Raw genomic sequence first — 18587 nt, 5'->3', positions numbered from 1 at the left:
ATTAATAATTGGCACAGTCTCTCCCACCACCCCCGCCACCAACACACACAATTAAACCATTAATTACAATTTTTTCACCCTCTAAGTTTCAATGCCTGGGCAAAATCCCAGCCAACCGATCCTAATTAAATGTTTAGGTAACACAAAGAAATTCACTGGCTAAAACTAATTATAAAGATTTTAGCTCTAAAGTCCACTGAAACTAGTAATGTGCCATATAATTAATAATGATATGGACTACGGAAAATTAATGACTTTTTTAAAAAGTCTCCAAACTCAGGACAGTATTTAATTCAAATACAGACAAATCTCTGAAGTACAGAAAATTGTATTTAGCATTATTTTGCACCGAAATATACATTGTGTATTAAAAAACACAAAGTGGGTCATGAATAACATGGAGCACCTGTCAATTATACATAAAACATTTACAAAATACCGCAGAGAAACTAAAATTTTAAAAGGCGTAATCTCCTAGAAATCTGTAGTATTTTTACAATCACTCAAAATTAAAACAATCAAGTTAGTATTTGAAGACAACTTTCCAGGGCAGTTACTAACTAGGACTTTGAATAAGTTAGTTAACCTATCTGGTCTGTAGCTCCTCTTACCCGTATTATCACTGGGGTTGACTAGAACAATGGCATTCACATCCTGCTTCATTAAGATGTCTTAGTACTACTGCAAGGCAGGCTCCATTTTCCCTGAGTAAATTTGACTTATATTAGTTTTGTAGGACTTAAAAAGTGGCATTTTCTATTGTTTGAAAAAAAAAAAAACTAAGAACCACAGGATGTCTAAGTACCTTTCTGTCTCTAAATTCTGAAACAAATACTGCTTATTTCATCTGACTAAACTATTTACATAAATATGCAACACTTACATGATCAAAAATAGCACTTAAGTTCCCATTTACATCTGAATTTTTTCAGGGTCCCACACATGTGATCTGGGGGGTGTCACTTTACAAATTTTACCAGTTATGTAAACCCTATTTTTCTAAGGAATGTCATTAAAGAGTTATTCTTGAAGAGCTCAAAAACCTTTCATCACATCAGAGTGATGTGACATAAACCTGTCAATAAAAGTGGCTACCTACAGACGTCAATCTCCATGGAAGCCAAACCATGGAGCACAGAAGACATCTCTCCTAGTCTGACACAAATAGTTTTTAAAGAGCTCCATAGCTCTTCCCTCTCTCCTGAGAACTCGGTTTTTTAAAAATATTTTATTTATTCATTTGAGACAGAGAGATGAGAGAGAGAACATGAGCAGGGGGAGAGGCACAGGGAGAGGAAGCGGCAGACTCCCCACTGAGCCAGGAGCCCAATGTGGGGCTCGATCCCAGGACCCTGGGATCATGACCTGAGCCAAAGGCAGACGCTTAACCATCTGAGCCACCCAAGTGCCCCGAGAACTCTTGATTTAAAAGATTAAAAAGAAATAGTGTAATATTTTGCTATTTTTACTTAACAGTCATATATAGTGAATAGTGGCAGCAGAGGAAGGCAGATGCTGAAAAGCTTGCCTGCTTGATGCAAACCACAGATCCAACACTTGGTAGATACATAACCACCAGTAACTTCTTTGTGTATTAAGTTTTTACAAAAGAGGAATATAACACCTACTTCTAGGAGCTGTTGTGTGGATAAAATGAAGTTAATATACAAATAATGCTTGTAACAGGGCCCAGCTCACAGTAAATACAGCAGTTGCTACAACCATAATACTACCGGTATTACATATTCACAATATTATCATATAAATATTTGATCTTGCTACTCTGTAAGTGTGGTCCACAGAACAGGACCGTGTTCAAGACTGTCATCATCATCACCACCACCACCACCACGGAGCTCATTAGAAACACACAATCTTGGGTCCTAGGTCAGTCCTACTGAATCAGGATCTGCATTCCCAAGTGCCTTAGAGTTTGAGAAACATGTTAACACAAAATATATATACATACATATGGTTACACACTTTATACAGTACTTCCTAAGCTCTCAATTTCCACTTGATTCTTGCTTTCCTTTCTTCTAAAACACAGAAATTTCTCCATTAACTGGAAGGAATCCTTTTACTTTATAAATTGAGTTTGTAAAGCAGCTAACATCCTATTATCTGTATATTCAATATAAGTTTGGTGAACAGATGTTGCTCTCTCTCATAATACATAACAACCTTTAGATTTTTGTATTTCAAAGCAAATTTCTACTAAGCTTAGGAGCATTAATCTTAACTTTTGTAGATATCTTAAACTTTCCAAGAATTCACTAGTGACAAGAGATTCCTGAATGATACAAAATTCACTGCCCTCTTGATATTTTCTAGACTGACGGTATTGTTTCTCATTATTTTCCCGAACTTTTAGAAAAAAAGGTGGCAGTCTTGATCAGAGGAATCATACCAGTATCACTGACAAAAGAGTAAGATAGCTACTATAGGGAAAACTTGCTTCTTGATCGTTGTCAGAAGATTCTTCTGTAAGTAATTTTACTGACACATATATACTCTAATATAAGCATTTTACAAAGAGCACACTACTTGTAATTTTAACATAAAATTCATTCCTAGTGGCAATATTTCCCCACTCACTCTGTAAGTGTCCAAAATGAAGCTCTTAATTTAAAAGAATACGTAAAAATCTTTCTTCAACCTGTCAATTCAGATACTTAATGATTACTTCCAACAAGCAAAGCAGGGTGCTAGCCACTATGGGGGATAGAAAATGCATTCAGCCACTTTACAATTTCTATGGGGTAAGGGAGAAAAGAGGAGCCTAATACTAGCATTCATATGACCTTAATACAAAGTAGAATACAAAGAATAGCACTAGAGAATCATGAGGCTCAATGCAGGGGCACACAGTGAGAATTAGGACAACGTATTTTTATAATTTCATACATAAAGAATATTTGCTACATGCTAAAGCAAATAAATCATATAAATTTGGCATCGTTTTAAAAAAAGTTCAAATGTTACCTTAAAAAAAAGTTAGTAAAATCAGGATTTCTCTATGAGTACAAAGTAGTGCCATGAAAATCAGTAGCTTTTTACCCAATGGTTGGAAAGGAAAACCAAAAGAAAGTAGTATACCATAGAAGGACATGAATTATCTATCACTTGTATTACATTCACAATGGTTAAGACAAAAGATACACATTAAAAACCATTATAGCATTAGTACCATAATTAAACTTTGGATAAGGCCACTGACAGAATACGTAGTAAAACATACACAAAGCATGGCAATATGGCACTTAGTCTTTTTGTTCTCTTGAGTAACATGGGGGAAGAAAAACCCCAAAGTTCCACAGGATCACACGATCTGGCTCCCAGCAGAAAGACAGACTCATCTAAAAAAATGAGAGATTTGTAGCCCAAAATTTTCACTGTGCTTTTAAATGGTGAAAATATACTCAGCTTAAACAGGGTTTGGATTCAGCAATTAACCTGGGTAGGTAGAAGCACATTTGGAAGACAAAACAGAATTTGGCAGCTGGTGAATATAAAGCATGGTTTCCATTTGACTGCTAGTATTCTCTGGGATTCATTTCAATAGACAATTATTGAGTGCCAACTACATGAAGGAGCAGGAGGCAAAAAGAGTAAGACGGGTCCTAGGTTGGTCACTTGCTTTTTTGTAAATATGAAGAGAACATCTCTAGAAAATACAACAGGAAACAAGATAGAAAGGGGTATCCGCCCTCACAGTGCTTACAGTCTACTCAACACTTTAAGTGGGAATAGCTGATATTTAACACATGTGTGAATTTATCAAATAACGTTAACACCTTAAGCTTGGCTCTCCCCAACATCATTTCTCTTCCAATCCTTTTAAAGTAGAAGCTACTCAATTTCTTATGCCCCTCCTATCCCACAGTTGCCATCTTCCCGACTCTCTAATAACCTCTATTCCCTACATTATCCCCCCAAATCTCTTCCTCTTTGGGAATTACTCTATTCAAATTCAAGTCACTCTTCCAAATCATATTCATTAAGGGTTTGTACCCCTAGCTCAGAAAGAGCCTTCCTCCTGTCATCACCCTAAGCAACTCCAATATTCAATGTAATAGGTTCTGTTTCCTTCAACAACTTAAAGTTAGAAAAAAAAGGACAAGATGGCAGGAGAATGAAAGATATGCAACAATGAAGCACTGAAGATGGCATGCCTACTAATCTTCAGTCTCTTTTGAAGACAAAAAACCAATGGTTCCCACCACCCACATCTTCAGTCTCTTTTGAAGACAAAAAACCAATGGCTCCCACTACCCACAGGATAAAACCCAATCCCCTATAATGTTTTTCAAAACCTAGTCCAACCAACTTTACCACTCTCATTCCCAACAAATGTATTTGAAGCCTTTTATATTCCACCTACACTGATCTTACCTTACTATGCTCATGCCTACCTGCCTTTTTTACTCATGCCATTTTCTTGACTATCTTTTGCCTTTGTTCTTCGGATGAATCTTTAATAATCCTTTAAGGCTTATCAAAAGTGACCTCCTCTTTCTACTTTGCCCTGAATTCCTCAAGCAAAATAATTCTCCTTCAAATCTGATTACCTCACTAAAATTGGAAGATTCTTGCTGACAGGCATAGTGTCTTATTATTTTTTGGTAGATGAAACATAAGAGACTCAATATCTGTGGGCCTCTGAACTGAATGTCTTTGCTAACAAAAATCTTATTCCTGAGTGTTTCTATCAATATCCTTTTATAATTCACTGCAATCATTAGATTTATATTTTGTACTTAAATGCCATTAAAAAAAAAAACCCCTCTACAGTCATTCACATTTGCCTAGAAAGGAAAAGCACTAAAAAAGCTTTATTATAAAAGCTAAGTCTATTCCACATGCAATTAGTACCCTCACAGAAACAGTTTAATTTATTGGTGAATAAACATAATATTTAAAATTCTGGCTCTTCCCTTTCTCCCTTCAAAAATGGGGAGAAAAATCAATATACTGAAAAAACAGTTTACATAGAGACATCATTTTCAGCAAATGAAACCCTACATACAAAAAATAATGTTATTTCAAAAAAAGACTTCAGTTTACCATACAAACAAAACAAAAAAGCCTCAAACAAGAAAGCCAATTAAAAATTTAAACTATTCTTCAAAGCTTCAGTTTCTCCACCTGTAAAACAAAGTGCTTAGAATTGATCAGATTACTAGGCACAGATTCAGGTGCTTAAGTCTAAAACATTAAAACTTAAGTTCCCCAAAGGCAGGGACCTTTGACATAATGCAAATGCTTATCAGACCAGTGCCTGGAACATAAGAGGTCCTCGACAGGGAGTTTTCTAAATGAATGAAAAGTAAGCAGAATCAAGCTCCCTTAATTCTGCCTTCCACCCAAAGTAAGAGATTATTTGAAGTAACAGGATATATGGATAGAAAGACTTTTTTTTTTTTTTTTCCACTGTGTGGATATAATTCCACTTATTCACAATCTATTAGTGAACATTTAGTTTTCAGCCTTTTTTAGCATTTACGTACAATGCTACAATAAATATTAGTATAAATCCTTTTTATATACATATTTAAACATATCTACAGGATGAATTCTTTTTTATTTATCTTTCAAGTTTTTATTTAAATTCCAGTTAATATATAATGTAATATTAGTTTCAGGAGTAGAATTTAGTGATTCATCACTTAGATGTTAACACCCAACACTCACAAAAAGACTTTAAAAAACACTTAAATGTTCTTTTTAGCAAGAAGAAACTGTTTCTAAGTAGAGCTAAAAAGTCAACATCTTTTTTGTTCAAACTTTCAAAGTACAAGAATTAGCTCATTTATGAGGTTACCATATTATTATTATACAGTAATAATTTGAGAGAGAAAATTAAGCATAAGGCAAATGTAAGAAACCTATTAAGCATCACAAAATTGGAATAAAGTTCTTGCCACATTAAAACCAAAGAAAAGTTTCTCCCCTGATTTTAAGAAATAATTAAAAATGGAAATGTTTTTAATCTAAATATGTATTATGGCACAGGAAAGGACAACAGTAAACTTTAAAACTATAATCTTCCTAAGTCTTAAAAAAACCAAATTATCAAGATACATGACCATTATATAATTTTAAAGCTCATTTAGGTTAATAAAACCAATCCCAATCTCATTTATAAATTAATAATCTGAAGTCCAGAAAAGTCTAGTAATTTGTTCAAGACCAGAAGTAGAATTAGGCCTAAAGCCAGTTCTCCCCACTTTCTACCCAGTACTTTTTCCACTGCAGCTACTTTTAAATTATTATTAAACATGAAGTGTTCAACAATGGATAGAAGAGGTAAAAGCAAGTCCTCTGTTACTTTACTATGAGCTTAAAGACTTTCTGTCAAGTTTAAATCCCAAACAGCAATCTTTTAAAAGAGGACTCCAAAAAAATGAACAGGACCCTTTACAATTTTGTCAGTTACACCTCAGTAAAGCCAACTGGGGAGGGGGGGACGGGGAAGGGGAGGTGGTGGGGGAGATGGCTCCATCCTTACCTGACCCTACTCACAAGTAACAGAACTGAATGGTACTACGTTTAAATTTAAAGATTTTATTTATTTATTTGACAGAGAGAGACAGTGAGAGCAGGAACACAAGCAGGGGGAGTGGGAGAGGGAGAAGCAGGCTTCTCACTGAGCAGGGAGCTCGATGTGGGACTCGATCCCAGGACCCTGGGATCATGACCTGAGCCGAAGGCAGACGCTTAACGACTGAGTCACCCAGGCACCCAGTACTACGTTTAAATTTAAAATGGTCTTTAGCCATTACACAAACACACAAACACATAGAGACAAAACGGTTATGAAAACCACAACTCTGCTAAGTAAATGCTGACATCATTTTATAACTTAAGGTCAGAGCTGAATCTGATCATTTTTCAGTTTCCATTGCAATCCTCAAATCTACCCAAAATGTTTAAATTCCTCGGGATTAAATTCCTCATTTCTTTTCTGTGTGACTTCATCTATATGCTCACGATTTCCAAACTTACATTTCCAGTCCAAATTTCTCCGTGAACTAGATTTGCATATCCAATTTCACCGGCATCTTAAAATTAACCTGTTCAAACAGAGCTTTTTTTCCTACCTCAAACCTGTATTAAAAAAATGGAACACCTTGTTGCCCAAGAACCAAAAACCTAGAAGTCCTCTTGGATTCTTTCCTCTTCTTCATTTCCTACAACCAATCTATTCAGAAGTAACGATCTCTCCACATTCAAACTATCCTGAATCTGAAATCTTCTATCCCGTCACTACACTGGTATAAATCACCACTATGGCTCACCTGAATTACTGTATTATTCCTTCCTACTCCCCTCACTTCAACTCCTGGGTCCTCTAAATTTATGCATCACACAGCAACCCAAGTAAGATTTTAAAAATCTACATCAGATCATGTCACTGTCTTGTTTAAATTCTTGAATGGTTTCCTAATGTACATATAATTAAGTAGGAAGCCCTTACACCATGGTTTCAATGACTCTCTCTTCAAACCTCATCTTGCTCCCATTCTTCCCCACTGCCAATACTTAATTCCCCATTCACAACAGGCTTTGTTTTCAATTTCTCTATTCCAGGGACTGGCAAAGGATGGCCTGCTGTCTTTTTAAAATAAAGTTGTATTGGAAAACTGCCACATTCATTCATTACATATGGTCTATTGCTCCTGTGGTGCTGCAACAGGAGAGAGTTGAGGAACTGCCGACAGAATGTATGGCTCAGGAAGCTGAAAATATTGACTATCTGGTCCTGTAAAGAAAAAATGTTCTACAGCCATCCCCTTTGCCTGGTCCTGTAAAGAAAAAATGTTCTACAGCCATCCCCTTTGCCTGGAATGCTCTTCTCATGAGCACTTTACTCATGAGCACCTTCTCATTCATCAAGTCCCCTCTTACTCAAAGAGTCCTTTCTTGGCCTATGTAGTTGTCTGCATCGTTTTTCTCTATCACTGTATCCTGTTTTCTTCACCATGTTTCATAACTAAACATTTGTTTACTTGTTTAACTTTCTATGACTGCAGGGGTCAAATGCATTCCAACATATTTTTTATACCTAAGTCAGAGGCTGGCAAATAACGTACTTTTGAATGTTGAATTATATAATAGGTCTTATATGGGTATTTTTGAGGCTTTGACAAAATCGTCTATAATTTATAAACCCTTAAAACTAGAAGTAGAACGTTTTTTCCTCCAGTATAACCATGCTTTTAAGTTATTTAGAAACAAATGTTAAAGAGAAGATAATCCCTGTGAATTCTGAAATGTTTTCATATTTACCAAAATGAGATTTTTTTTTCTTATGGAGAGGCACAAGGGCCATATCACACTCTAAGTTTTGCTTTGTGGTCTAGAGAAATTCACTGAATTCCTTTGGGTCTGTTTCCTTAAAGGGAACATTCTTCTAGAGGTAGGAAGAATATACTACCAAGTTAAGAGAAAAGCATTTAGCTTTTTTAAACCTGCTTCAATTTTGTGAACTCATTTCTAAAGCCAGCAATCAGCTACCTTCATCTCAGAGAAGTTCCACCATTCATCCGCCCTGATAGTTTGTGCCACTCTGCTTTACCAAAGATCTTGCTCAGATGTTTACTATTCTCATCTCGCAACCAGGGTACTAGCAACCGACTCTGCATAAAAATTGTATTTCATTTGAATCCTTCAACGTGAAAAAACAGGTCCTGGCTGCCTATATACCACAGCACTAAAATGTTCACTTCAGTAGAAAATAACTTGCTTTGAAAAAAGTATTATTGCTTACATAGTTCATCAAAGTTCTAAAAGCAGAGTGAAGAACAACAACAAAAAAAACCCCTGATGATTAGACCACACAGTAAGGCTTTCAGAACCACAAAAAGGAATACATTGTGAGACTGAAGACTTGTTACTTTCATACCACAGAACCCTGAACCTGAACCATTCTCTCACCTTCTAGTCAGAAAGTGCAATGTACAAACAGGCAGTAATTACGCAAACTACACTTCTGCACATTTGGTAGAAAAAACAGACTTCCTACATCACAGCACATTTAGGCTACTGTATAATGGCTCTGCCTATCAGTTAACAAATTTCTTTGGGCTGTGTCCCCTTCATACAGTAGTACTGTATTTGTATGGTTATTAAAAGTTTTCATAAGAGTAAGAATGAAATAAGATAAATGGAAAACACAAAAATGAAAGCATAGATACTAGCAGAGGTTAAAAGACTTAATTCAACCGAAATAAGGAAATCAATCATTAGATATACTGGTATTTGTACTTTTCCTTGCCAGAAATTGACTAGTTTAAACTGGTCAAATGAGCATTTGTGAAAAAAAAAAATTAAAGAACATTTTCAGATGCCGGTGATGAGTGACTAATGCCTATGTAACAGAAATAAAAAGAATTTAGTGTATATAATTTCTTTAACCCAATTAACTTGAATACATGTTCTCTGCAACATATTATATATAGGGAACTGCCTATATTTTGAAATAACAGTTAACCTGAGATATGGGACCACTTTAAGCAACTCACAAATATGCTGAAGCTCTTATAGTTACCACAGAATTATTGTTCACATGACTTCAATTTCTACCTAACCATGTTTCAGAGTCCAAAAATCACTTAAACACTGACTTCCCAATCTGGTGTCCCCTCCTTTCCTCACTTTTTGGATGAGCCAATTCTCAACACAGCACATAACTATAGATGTTTTTTCTGCATCTGTGCCCAAGCTGCAAAGCAAAGCTTCTAAAAACAAACAAAAAAGGCAAATCACACATTCAGGCCAACTCCTACTGAGCTTTATCCTCACTTGCCAATTCCTTAGTATATTCCCAAGAAGGGCTACTCCAAGTCTCTTCATCTCATTTTCAGAAGATGCATGGCTTAATTATTAGATCTGTAATAGTTTTAGAACTAAAGAATCTCAGGAGATATTACTGCTAGCTCCTTCATTTTAATTATAAATAAACCAAGAACTAGAATTTAAAGGACTACAGCTTTAGAAACACTGAGCCAATTTACTCGAAGTCTCTCCTGAACCCTCAATTTCATCGTGTTTACTGCATCTTGATCTATTCCTTATGCCTCAGGAGCAGATCTACAGAGGAGTCAAGGACTCAGCCTGAAACCACACTGCCCGAATACTGTTCCAGTTAGGCCACTTACTACCTATGTGCATCTAAACAAATCATTAATTCCCTGTGCCTTGGTTTCTCCACTTGTAAAAGAGAATAGTCATATCTGGCTCATTAGGTTGTGACCACTAACACAGGTAAAAGCACTGGAACCGAATCTAGCACATAGAAATGCTAAATAATAGTTGTGGGTGGCGCCGGGGTGGCTCAGTTGATTAAGCAACTGCCTTCGGCTCAGGACATGAGCCCAGGGTCCTGGGATGGAGTCCCGCATCGGGCTCCCTGCTCCTCGGAGAGCCTGCTTCTCTCTCTCCCTCTCCCCCGCTGCTCCCCCTGCTTGCATGCTCTGTCAAATAAGTAAATAAAATCTTAAAAAAAAGAAAAAAATAGTTGTGACCACTACCATCATTCATTATAGAACCTCTGGCAAACGAGAGCACGCCTTTATTCTACCTTTACTTCTCTGTTCTCAATTCCATACTCTCTCTATATCCAAGAACTTAGTTGGTCCAATCATCTCTCCTTCAATAGTTTTAAGCAAAACTCTTGCACTCGCATTTCTTCTTTCTTTTGATGCCAAGTTTCTTAAATTAGTCTTCTTCATTTCCCACACTTACATACCATAGTTTGCTTTTGAAGATTCGTCCTTTGGCTCTAGGATTTTTGTTCTCTGAACTCCAATACTTTTTCCTCAGTGTACATGCTACCAAACATCCAATCTAGATCTTCAGTTTGAGTTCCTGCTCAAGCCCTAAACCTGTGTATCTCTATACACAAGATATTTCTAGGTGAGCATTTTATGATGATCTCACACTCAATTTCCCTCACATATCTTCCAATTGTAAAATTCTCCAATATTATCTAAAATAGTATCTGTCATCTCCTCTGTCCATTCATGTCTAGCCTATCACTTTATTCAAATTTTTCCAGGTCCTCCCCAGCTCCTAGCAAACATCCTCCCAATTCTACATTTATATCATTTTTATCATAATCTTAAAATATTGTCACATTATCATCCACTTAAAAACCTCCAATAAACTGTTAATTAAGCCCAAATTCCTTGGCTTGGCATTCAAGTTTTTCTCTAGTCTGTTCCCAAACCACCTTTATATTAGAATCCACTAATCCCCATAAATTATTATATACCCCAATCAAACTCTATTTACCACCTAAGTGTACCCAATTTATTTCTGTATAATCACATGACATCTGCAATCTTGGAATGCGTTCCACATTGTTCCTTTATATCCCAAATGTCTCATGGCTCAGTTCAATTTGATACTTTCCCATTTAACCTTACGGCCCAGAATAATCTCTCCCTCATTGGAATTCCTAAGCCATTTATTGCCTATTCAATTCATTTGCCACTTAATTATATAATGCCTTACACTATTATCTAAATGTCTGCATCATCTCTCACATCACAGTACAAACAAGGGATATCGTATCTCTGTATACCCACTGCATTTTCCTAGAAAGCTGTGCAGGGTAGGCACTAAAGAAACTGTTAGTTGCATGAAGAACACAATCACCTTGCTTCATGAGATACTAGCTACCTGCTCATGTAATCCCATGTAAGAGAAAGAAATTATGGAAGGAATAGTAGAAATAGAAAGTAACTATTTTGTAACCACCACAGTAATAATGATTCATGCAAGAATCATCAATGGATGCTAGAACCATCACATGAAAGTTTCTTGGGGAACAGGATATTTATACAGTCTCAAAATATATCTGAACAAATTACTTATGAATTACAAAGGGAAAAAAGGTACCTTCACAGTGGAGAAATCTGGCGGACACCAAGTGATCAAAGTTAACATCACCAATAATGGGATAAACTGACATCATGTGCCTCCTGATGTGATGCACTGAGGACACAACATCACTTATGTATTATTCCTGCCAAAAATGCATAACCTGAAACTAGTCATGAGGAAACAATCAGACAAACCAAAAACCGAGGGACAATCTACAAAACAACTGACCTATACTCTTCAAAAATGTCAATGTGCTGAAAGACAAGAAGCTGAGGAACTGAGTGTGTGATCCTGGATTGGATCCTGGATCAGAAAACAAACTGCTATAAAGGACATCACTGCTACACAGGACAACTGATGAATTTGAATGTGGACTATATTAGATAACAGTATCATATTAATGTTAAACTGCCTGATTTTGAACATTACTCTTTGGTTAAGTGAGACAATTTCCTTGTTCTTAGGAGAAACATCCCAAAGTATTTGAGGGTAAATGAATTTAAAACTTGTTCTCTAATTCTTCAGCAATAATAGTAATATCAGTAATAGTAATAACAAGGATCAATAGAAAGATTAGCAAAAATGTGGCAAAACGTTAACAACTGGCGAATCTACAATACAAGAGATCATTGTACTATTTGGTACAACTTTTCCATTTTTTTCAAAATAAAATTTAAAAAAACGAACACCCTAATACCACACAAAAACTTTGAGAAGTTTTTATTTATCTGTGGTATTTTACATTTTATCTGACAATCTTAAAGCAAGACATACTTGCAATAGAAGAGTTTGCTCTATATAAACATTTATTTTAAAAAAGCAAAAACATCTTTTTAGAACCAAAGAAATATAATTTTAATAGCCCAACACTAATTTATCTTTTTTTTTAATTCACATTTACTATAAAACTCAGTTAAAATAATGTCAATTTCAACTGGTATAAACTCCTAGACAGTATTTTTTTTAAACAATGTAGTTTTATTATTTTCAAATATACAGGGAAAGTAGAGAAAGATAAAATGGACTGACTGGTTAAACATTTTAAGGAAAAAATAATGATCTGTACTTCATACATTAATAAACAAGCATTTGTAAACTAATGAAAGTTTGTTTCCTTAATTATGATTACAGAGAATGTATTTATATTATAAATCACAAACTTCATCTTCCCTCAATTATCAAAAATTGTTATTTAGCTTATTATAAGTTTTAAGAGAGGTTTTATAATATAGCCATTGATTGATTACTATTTCTATAGGCTTCCTGGAACCTTTAAAACTAATGCTTCTAGTCAAAGTACAATATAGTATATAAAGGATTTTCTAGATTCCATATAATTAGCAATAGTCCTTTAAAGTTGGATACCTTATTTATGAGATGTTCGGTAACAACTTCTCTTAGTCCAGTGTAGAGCTTTTCTCCATGTTTATGCAAAACCATTGTATAAGCATTTCTATAGAGCTCCTCAAAACTAAGACCACTGTTATTCTTACGCTGGATTTCTTGAATTGCATTTTTCAGAAGGTCCCAAATGCTGTTTACATATTTTTCATCCATGGTCATCTGTAATATCCAAGAGAGAAAAAGAGACAAAAAAAAAAACACCAATGGTTGAAAATCTTTCTGTATTTGTCCATATGGTAATTATCTCATTATATGGCTATGTTTATAAATCTGCATAACTTATAAGGATGTTAACAGTCTGTTTTAACAAAAATAAAGGGATACATTTAAGAATTGTTTTTAGAACTTACACAATTTTTTAAAAATCCTTTAAGACCTCCCTCCTTTCTTATATGCATTAAAACCCTCCAATTTAAATGAAATCATAATCCCCAATGTTAATACTTGCTTTAGCCAAAACTGTAAGACACCCTTTTCCTTAATTTATTTAGAAGAATACAACCTGAGAGAGAAACCCTGAAGAAAGACTTCCATGATTTAAAAAATAATTTAGGGGATGCCTGGGTGTCACAGTCGGTTAAGCCTCTGACTCTTGGTTTCAAACTCAGGTCGTGATCTCAGGAGAGTGATACCGAGCCCCACGTCGGGCTCCACGCTCAGCACGAAGTCTGCTCAGGTTTCTCTCTTGCTCTCCCTCTGTCCCTCTCCCCGTCCTCCCCACATTCTTTCTTTAAAAAAAAAAAAAAAAAAAGGAAAGAAAAAATGAGGACATGAACACTATTTTCCTCTCCTGAAGATTTACAGGGCTCCTTAGCAAATTAAAGATTGGAAGACCTGCAATTAAAAACAAAACAAACCAAAACACCCATTTTGTTTAACCCATTCTTATTTTCTTCCTCTCCCAGTTTAGATTCCACAGTCCATCATTTGTAGCTACCTTGAATCACCTGCCCCTCTCCCCACCAAAATACTTGCCATTCTAAACCCCATCTACCCACCTACTCTTCACATGCACCCACGTGTGTAGCTGAAAGTAAATGAATCACACACATACACCCATATTCAATACGTCTCAGTTTAAATTCATAACCACTAACCACAGTGGGCCCTGGGTACAACCCCATAATCCTACATTCTAGACTACTGACTCTACCTTCCTACATGATTTTACACCATCTCCTCCTTCCTCACTGTAGGATAATGACTTTTTTCCTGTTCCTTTGAGAAAACAGAAACAACCTGAAGACACACTGTACAAACCCCAAGCATATCCACCAATCTATATGATTATGTATTAATATATTATTCTAATGTTCTTGTGCTCAAAGTTACAAGTTCTTATACTCAAATTATAGACCGGGACCAGAAACATAGGCATCATCAAGGACTTATTAGAAATGCAGAATTTCAGGCTCCAACCATACCTACAGAACTATGATCTGCATTGTGAGCCCAGGTGATACCTATACAGAATGAAGTTTAGTTCCATCCCAACTCACCTTTTCAAGGACCTCCCTTTATCAATCTCCCTTCTCAGCATCATCACATTCTTTTCTCTCTGCTAAACAATTTCCAACCGCATTCAAAATCATCAGTTTCCCATCCTAAAAACAAATCCTCACAAACCCACCATTTCTCCAGTACCATCCAATCTTTGTCTTTTCCATTTACAGCAAAATCACAGGACCTGAGATAATAAGCTTTCATCTCTACTGTTTCACTGAAAACTACTCAGGTCACCGGTGACTTCCATCTTGCTAAATCTAAATGGTCAGTCTTAGTTCTCATCATTCTTGACCTATCTGGCAGCAACTGAAAGAGCTATCACTCTTACTCCTTGAAACAGATTCCTCAGTTGCCTTCCAAGCACTACAATCTCTTGTTTTTCTTCCCATTCCTCTACTTCCTATTTGTCAGTCTGCTTACAAGTTCGTTCTCCTCACAGCAACCTCCAAACCTGAACTTCTTTTTCTAGCCACAACTCAGTTTTCAGGTGAAGCTGATTTCATCTATGCTCATGGCTTAAGTTAACCTCAATATTTATTTACTGTTTGGCCCTCTCCCCTGGATACGAGAGTCCTATACTCAGCCATGTTTTCACTTGAATACCCACTAGGCACCTCAAACTTACCAAGTCCAAAACAGAAATCCTAATCTTTGCCCTGAAGTCTGCCCCAGCAGTCTTCTCCAAATGAGCAAACATCCGCTCCATCCTTCCAGTAGCTAAGGCCAAAAAGGCCTGTAATCCCTTTTATTCCCTCACCTTGATTCTAATCCCACAGGAAATACTGTTGTCTCTACCTCCAGAATGTACCCAGAATCTAACTCCTACTCACCTCTTCCACTACTACTAGCCTTATCCAAACCACCATCATCGCTCAGAGTATTCCAACAGCCCCCTAACTGGTCCGTTTCTGCTCCTGGCCCACGATCACAGAACAACCAGTGACCTTCTAAAAACATAAATCATGTTATTCTTCTGCTCACAACCCTCATGTGACTTCTAATTTCTCTTGGAGTTAAAATCAAAGTCCTTATACAAACTACAAAATGTTATTCGATCTGATAATCTGACTTCATCTATTCTTCCTCCTTGCTCACTGTTCTAGCCACATCAGACTCTCTTTGCTATTCTTTGGAATATGTCAAACAGGTTTGTTTCAAGGTGTTTGTATATGCTACTCTCTCTGTCACTCAAATATTCTTCCCTCAGGTATCTGCATGGCTCCTTCACTTTATCAACCTCAGCTTTAACTTCACACTCCATTTAAAATAGCAGTCTCCTCCTACTAGTCACCCCCAAATTCCAACCCCACGTTCCTTATTTTTTTTTCCTTATTTCGTTTCCTGGCCTCCCTCCTCCCATCCAAATGTCAGCTCCATGAAGGCAGGAATTTTTCTGACTGAGGAATCCCTCAGCCACTGAAGTAATACATGGCATATAACAGACATTCATACTTGCTGATGGAATGATTTCCTGCTAATCTATGACTAAGAAGCTGTTATTATGCCACATAAAACCCACATGTTCTGCACTCACAACCTGGGAAACATGGCAACAATTATTCATCAGCTTCACACCTACTTGTGACCTGGAATGGACAGAAATTACTGAGTGGAATCCTCTCCAAAGAGGGTAGGAAGAAACTTTTGAAGGTGATTAATATGTTTATTGCATAGATTATGGTGATGGCTTCATAAGTGAATACTTACCTCCAAACTCATCAAGTTGCATACGTTAAATATGTACAGCTTTTTGCATGTCAATCAAACCTCAATAAGGTGGATAACAAAAAAACAAAAAAAACAAACTCCTTCCAAGCTATGTCCAATGGGTATGAATGTGAAAGGGTAAGGAATATAGATAGGCAAAATAGTTCTTTCAGTTACCCTAGCAGTAAAACATCAGTGCAACCCTCATAGAGGATTCTTAAGCAGATGACTCAAACAGAGCCTTATTTTCTAATCTTTTCTGGAGTGCTTAAAAGGAATTCTGTAAAAGAACTTCTTTTTTATTACTTAAATCTTATTCAAATCCCAGGTCCAGTAGAGACTTTTCTGAAACGGCCTTAAGAGAATTTATCCCTAGGTCGAAACTGCAATTTTTATTAGGTATCCTGATACACAGGATACCATCCATATAAAATATTTTAAATAAGATGTAGCTGTTCATAAGTTTTCACAAATAAAAGATAGAAGTCCACATGACAATGATGGCCTCAAGTATTCCATATACAGAGATTATAAAAAAGCAGACTAAGACACCATCTCTCAATATTAAATACTGAACATATAAAGCAGAACATTCAGAACAATTCCAGAGAAAGACCAAAGTTAATGTGGACTATAAACTCCAGAGGTAACTATACTGTGAATAGTTGAGCAAAACTTCAAATGATCTTTTCAGGCTCTATAAAATAAGATCCCATGAAAGCTAGAAAATGTACAAAAAGGTCCCTAACCCGTCATGAATTACTAAATTTTCTATTAGAAACTAAGGAATTTAAAAAACATAAGCCAAGAGACTTCAAATATTGTAGAAATACCCTTACATTATAATAAATCATTTCTCACATATATAAATCAAGAGTTGTTTTATAATCCAAGATTCTACATACTACTTTCCTCGGTATTCATGCTTTACAGAGTAGAGATGGAGCCACAGTACAACAATGTTTAGGCCTAAAAATTTTCAAGTAAATGAAAAAATAGACCCAGAGACACTAAACGACTTACCCCAAATCTAAGAGCAGAGATTAGAATTTATATATCCCCAAATCTAGTCCAAACCGCTGGACTCACATTCCATTGTGCTAATATGGTATAGTAACACTACAGTGTGAGTCACTGATTATCTTGGTAAACATAGTTTATTAGTAGAGAACAAAAGCCCTTGGTTGGTGTCATGGCTTTGCTAAATTAACAGGCCATGTGACCCTGGGAAAATTACATGACCCTTCAAAATCTTTATTTCCTCACTTGTAAAGTAGATTTAACAACAGTTATCTAGGGGCGCCTGGGTGGCTCAGTCGTTAAGTGACTGCCTTCGGCTCAGGTCATGATCCCAGGGTCCTGGGATCGAGCCCCGCATCGAGCCCCGCATCGGGCTCCCTGCTCAGCGGGAAGCCTGCTTCTCCCTCTCCCACTCCCTCTGCTTGTGTTCCCTCTCTCTATCAAATAAATAAATAAAAAATCTTAAAAAAAAAGTTATCTATCTCAGGGCACTATCCTGAAGATTAAATAAGAATGTCAGTAGAATTTAACCCAGCCCAGGGCACAGCACAATCCCTCACACGTCGACTAAAGAAAGTGTCCAATGATAGAATATCTGAACTGTCATCTATAGGCATCAACCATCAGAAAGAAAAAAATAACTTTTCAAGCTTAATAAATAGATATGAGCTAAAACAGAAGTATCTTACGAGTACAAGTCTGCTAAATACAAGTCAGTATAATGCAGCCTTCCTTTGGAAACACTATTCCCTACACTTCCTAACTCCTATTCTTCCAGTGCCATTTAAAACATTTTAATCCCCAGAGCTCTGTCCTTGGCTCTTTTCACCCTACACTGGGTCACTATGCACTTCTATCCATTATCATGGTTACAGTTACTACCCATACATCTTAAGTTCTAAAATTTACAAGACACCAGATTAGCAAGGCATTCCGGAGCCTCCTAAATCTGTACACAAAACTTTGTAAATATAACGTGTGCACTTCTTCTTCCTGGATGATGAGTCCTAAACTCTTACCAGACCTGGCTCACATCTCAAAGAATAAATTATTAGCTT

The 18587-nt window shown here is 36.3% G+C and overlaps 1 protein-coding gene across 1 annotated transcript in view; it reads right to left on the bottom strand.

Moving 5' to 3' along the window:
• Window positions 1-18587, bottom strand: part of CUL3 (cullin 3) — an 89708-nt gene that overhangs the window by 55756 nt on the left and 15365 nt on the right. The window contains exon 2 of the mRNA XM_025890710.2: window positions 13258-13455. Within this exon, the coding sequence (XP_025746495.1) occupies window positions 13258-13455 (198 nt within the window). The remainder of the gene's footprint in view (window positions 1-13257; window positions 13456-18587) is intronic.

This window comes from Callorhinus ursinus, unplaced genomic scaffold (genome assembly GCF_003265705.2).
Source record: "Callorhinus ursinus isolate GAN/ISIS: 27379988/994484 unplaced genomic scaffold, GSC_fseal_2.0 scaffold2, whole genome shotgun sequence".
In the NCBI taxonomy this organism is placed as follows: Eukaryota; Metazoa; Chordata; class Mammalia; order Carnivora; family Otariidae; genus Callorhinus; species Callorhinus ursinus.
The sequence above is the reverse complement of the archived record's forward strand: the minus strand, read 5'-3'. Positions and strand labels throughout refer to the sequence as shown.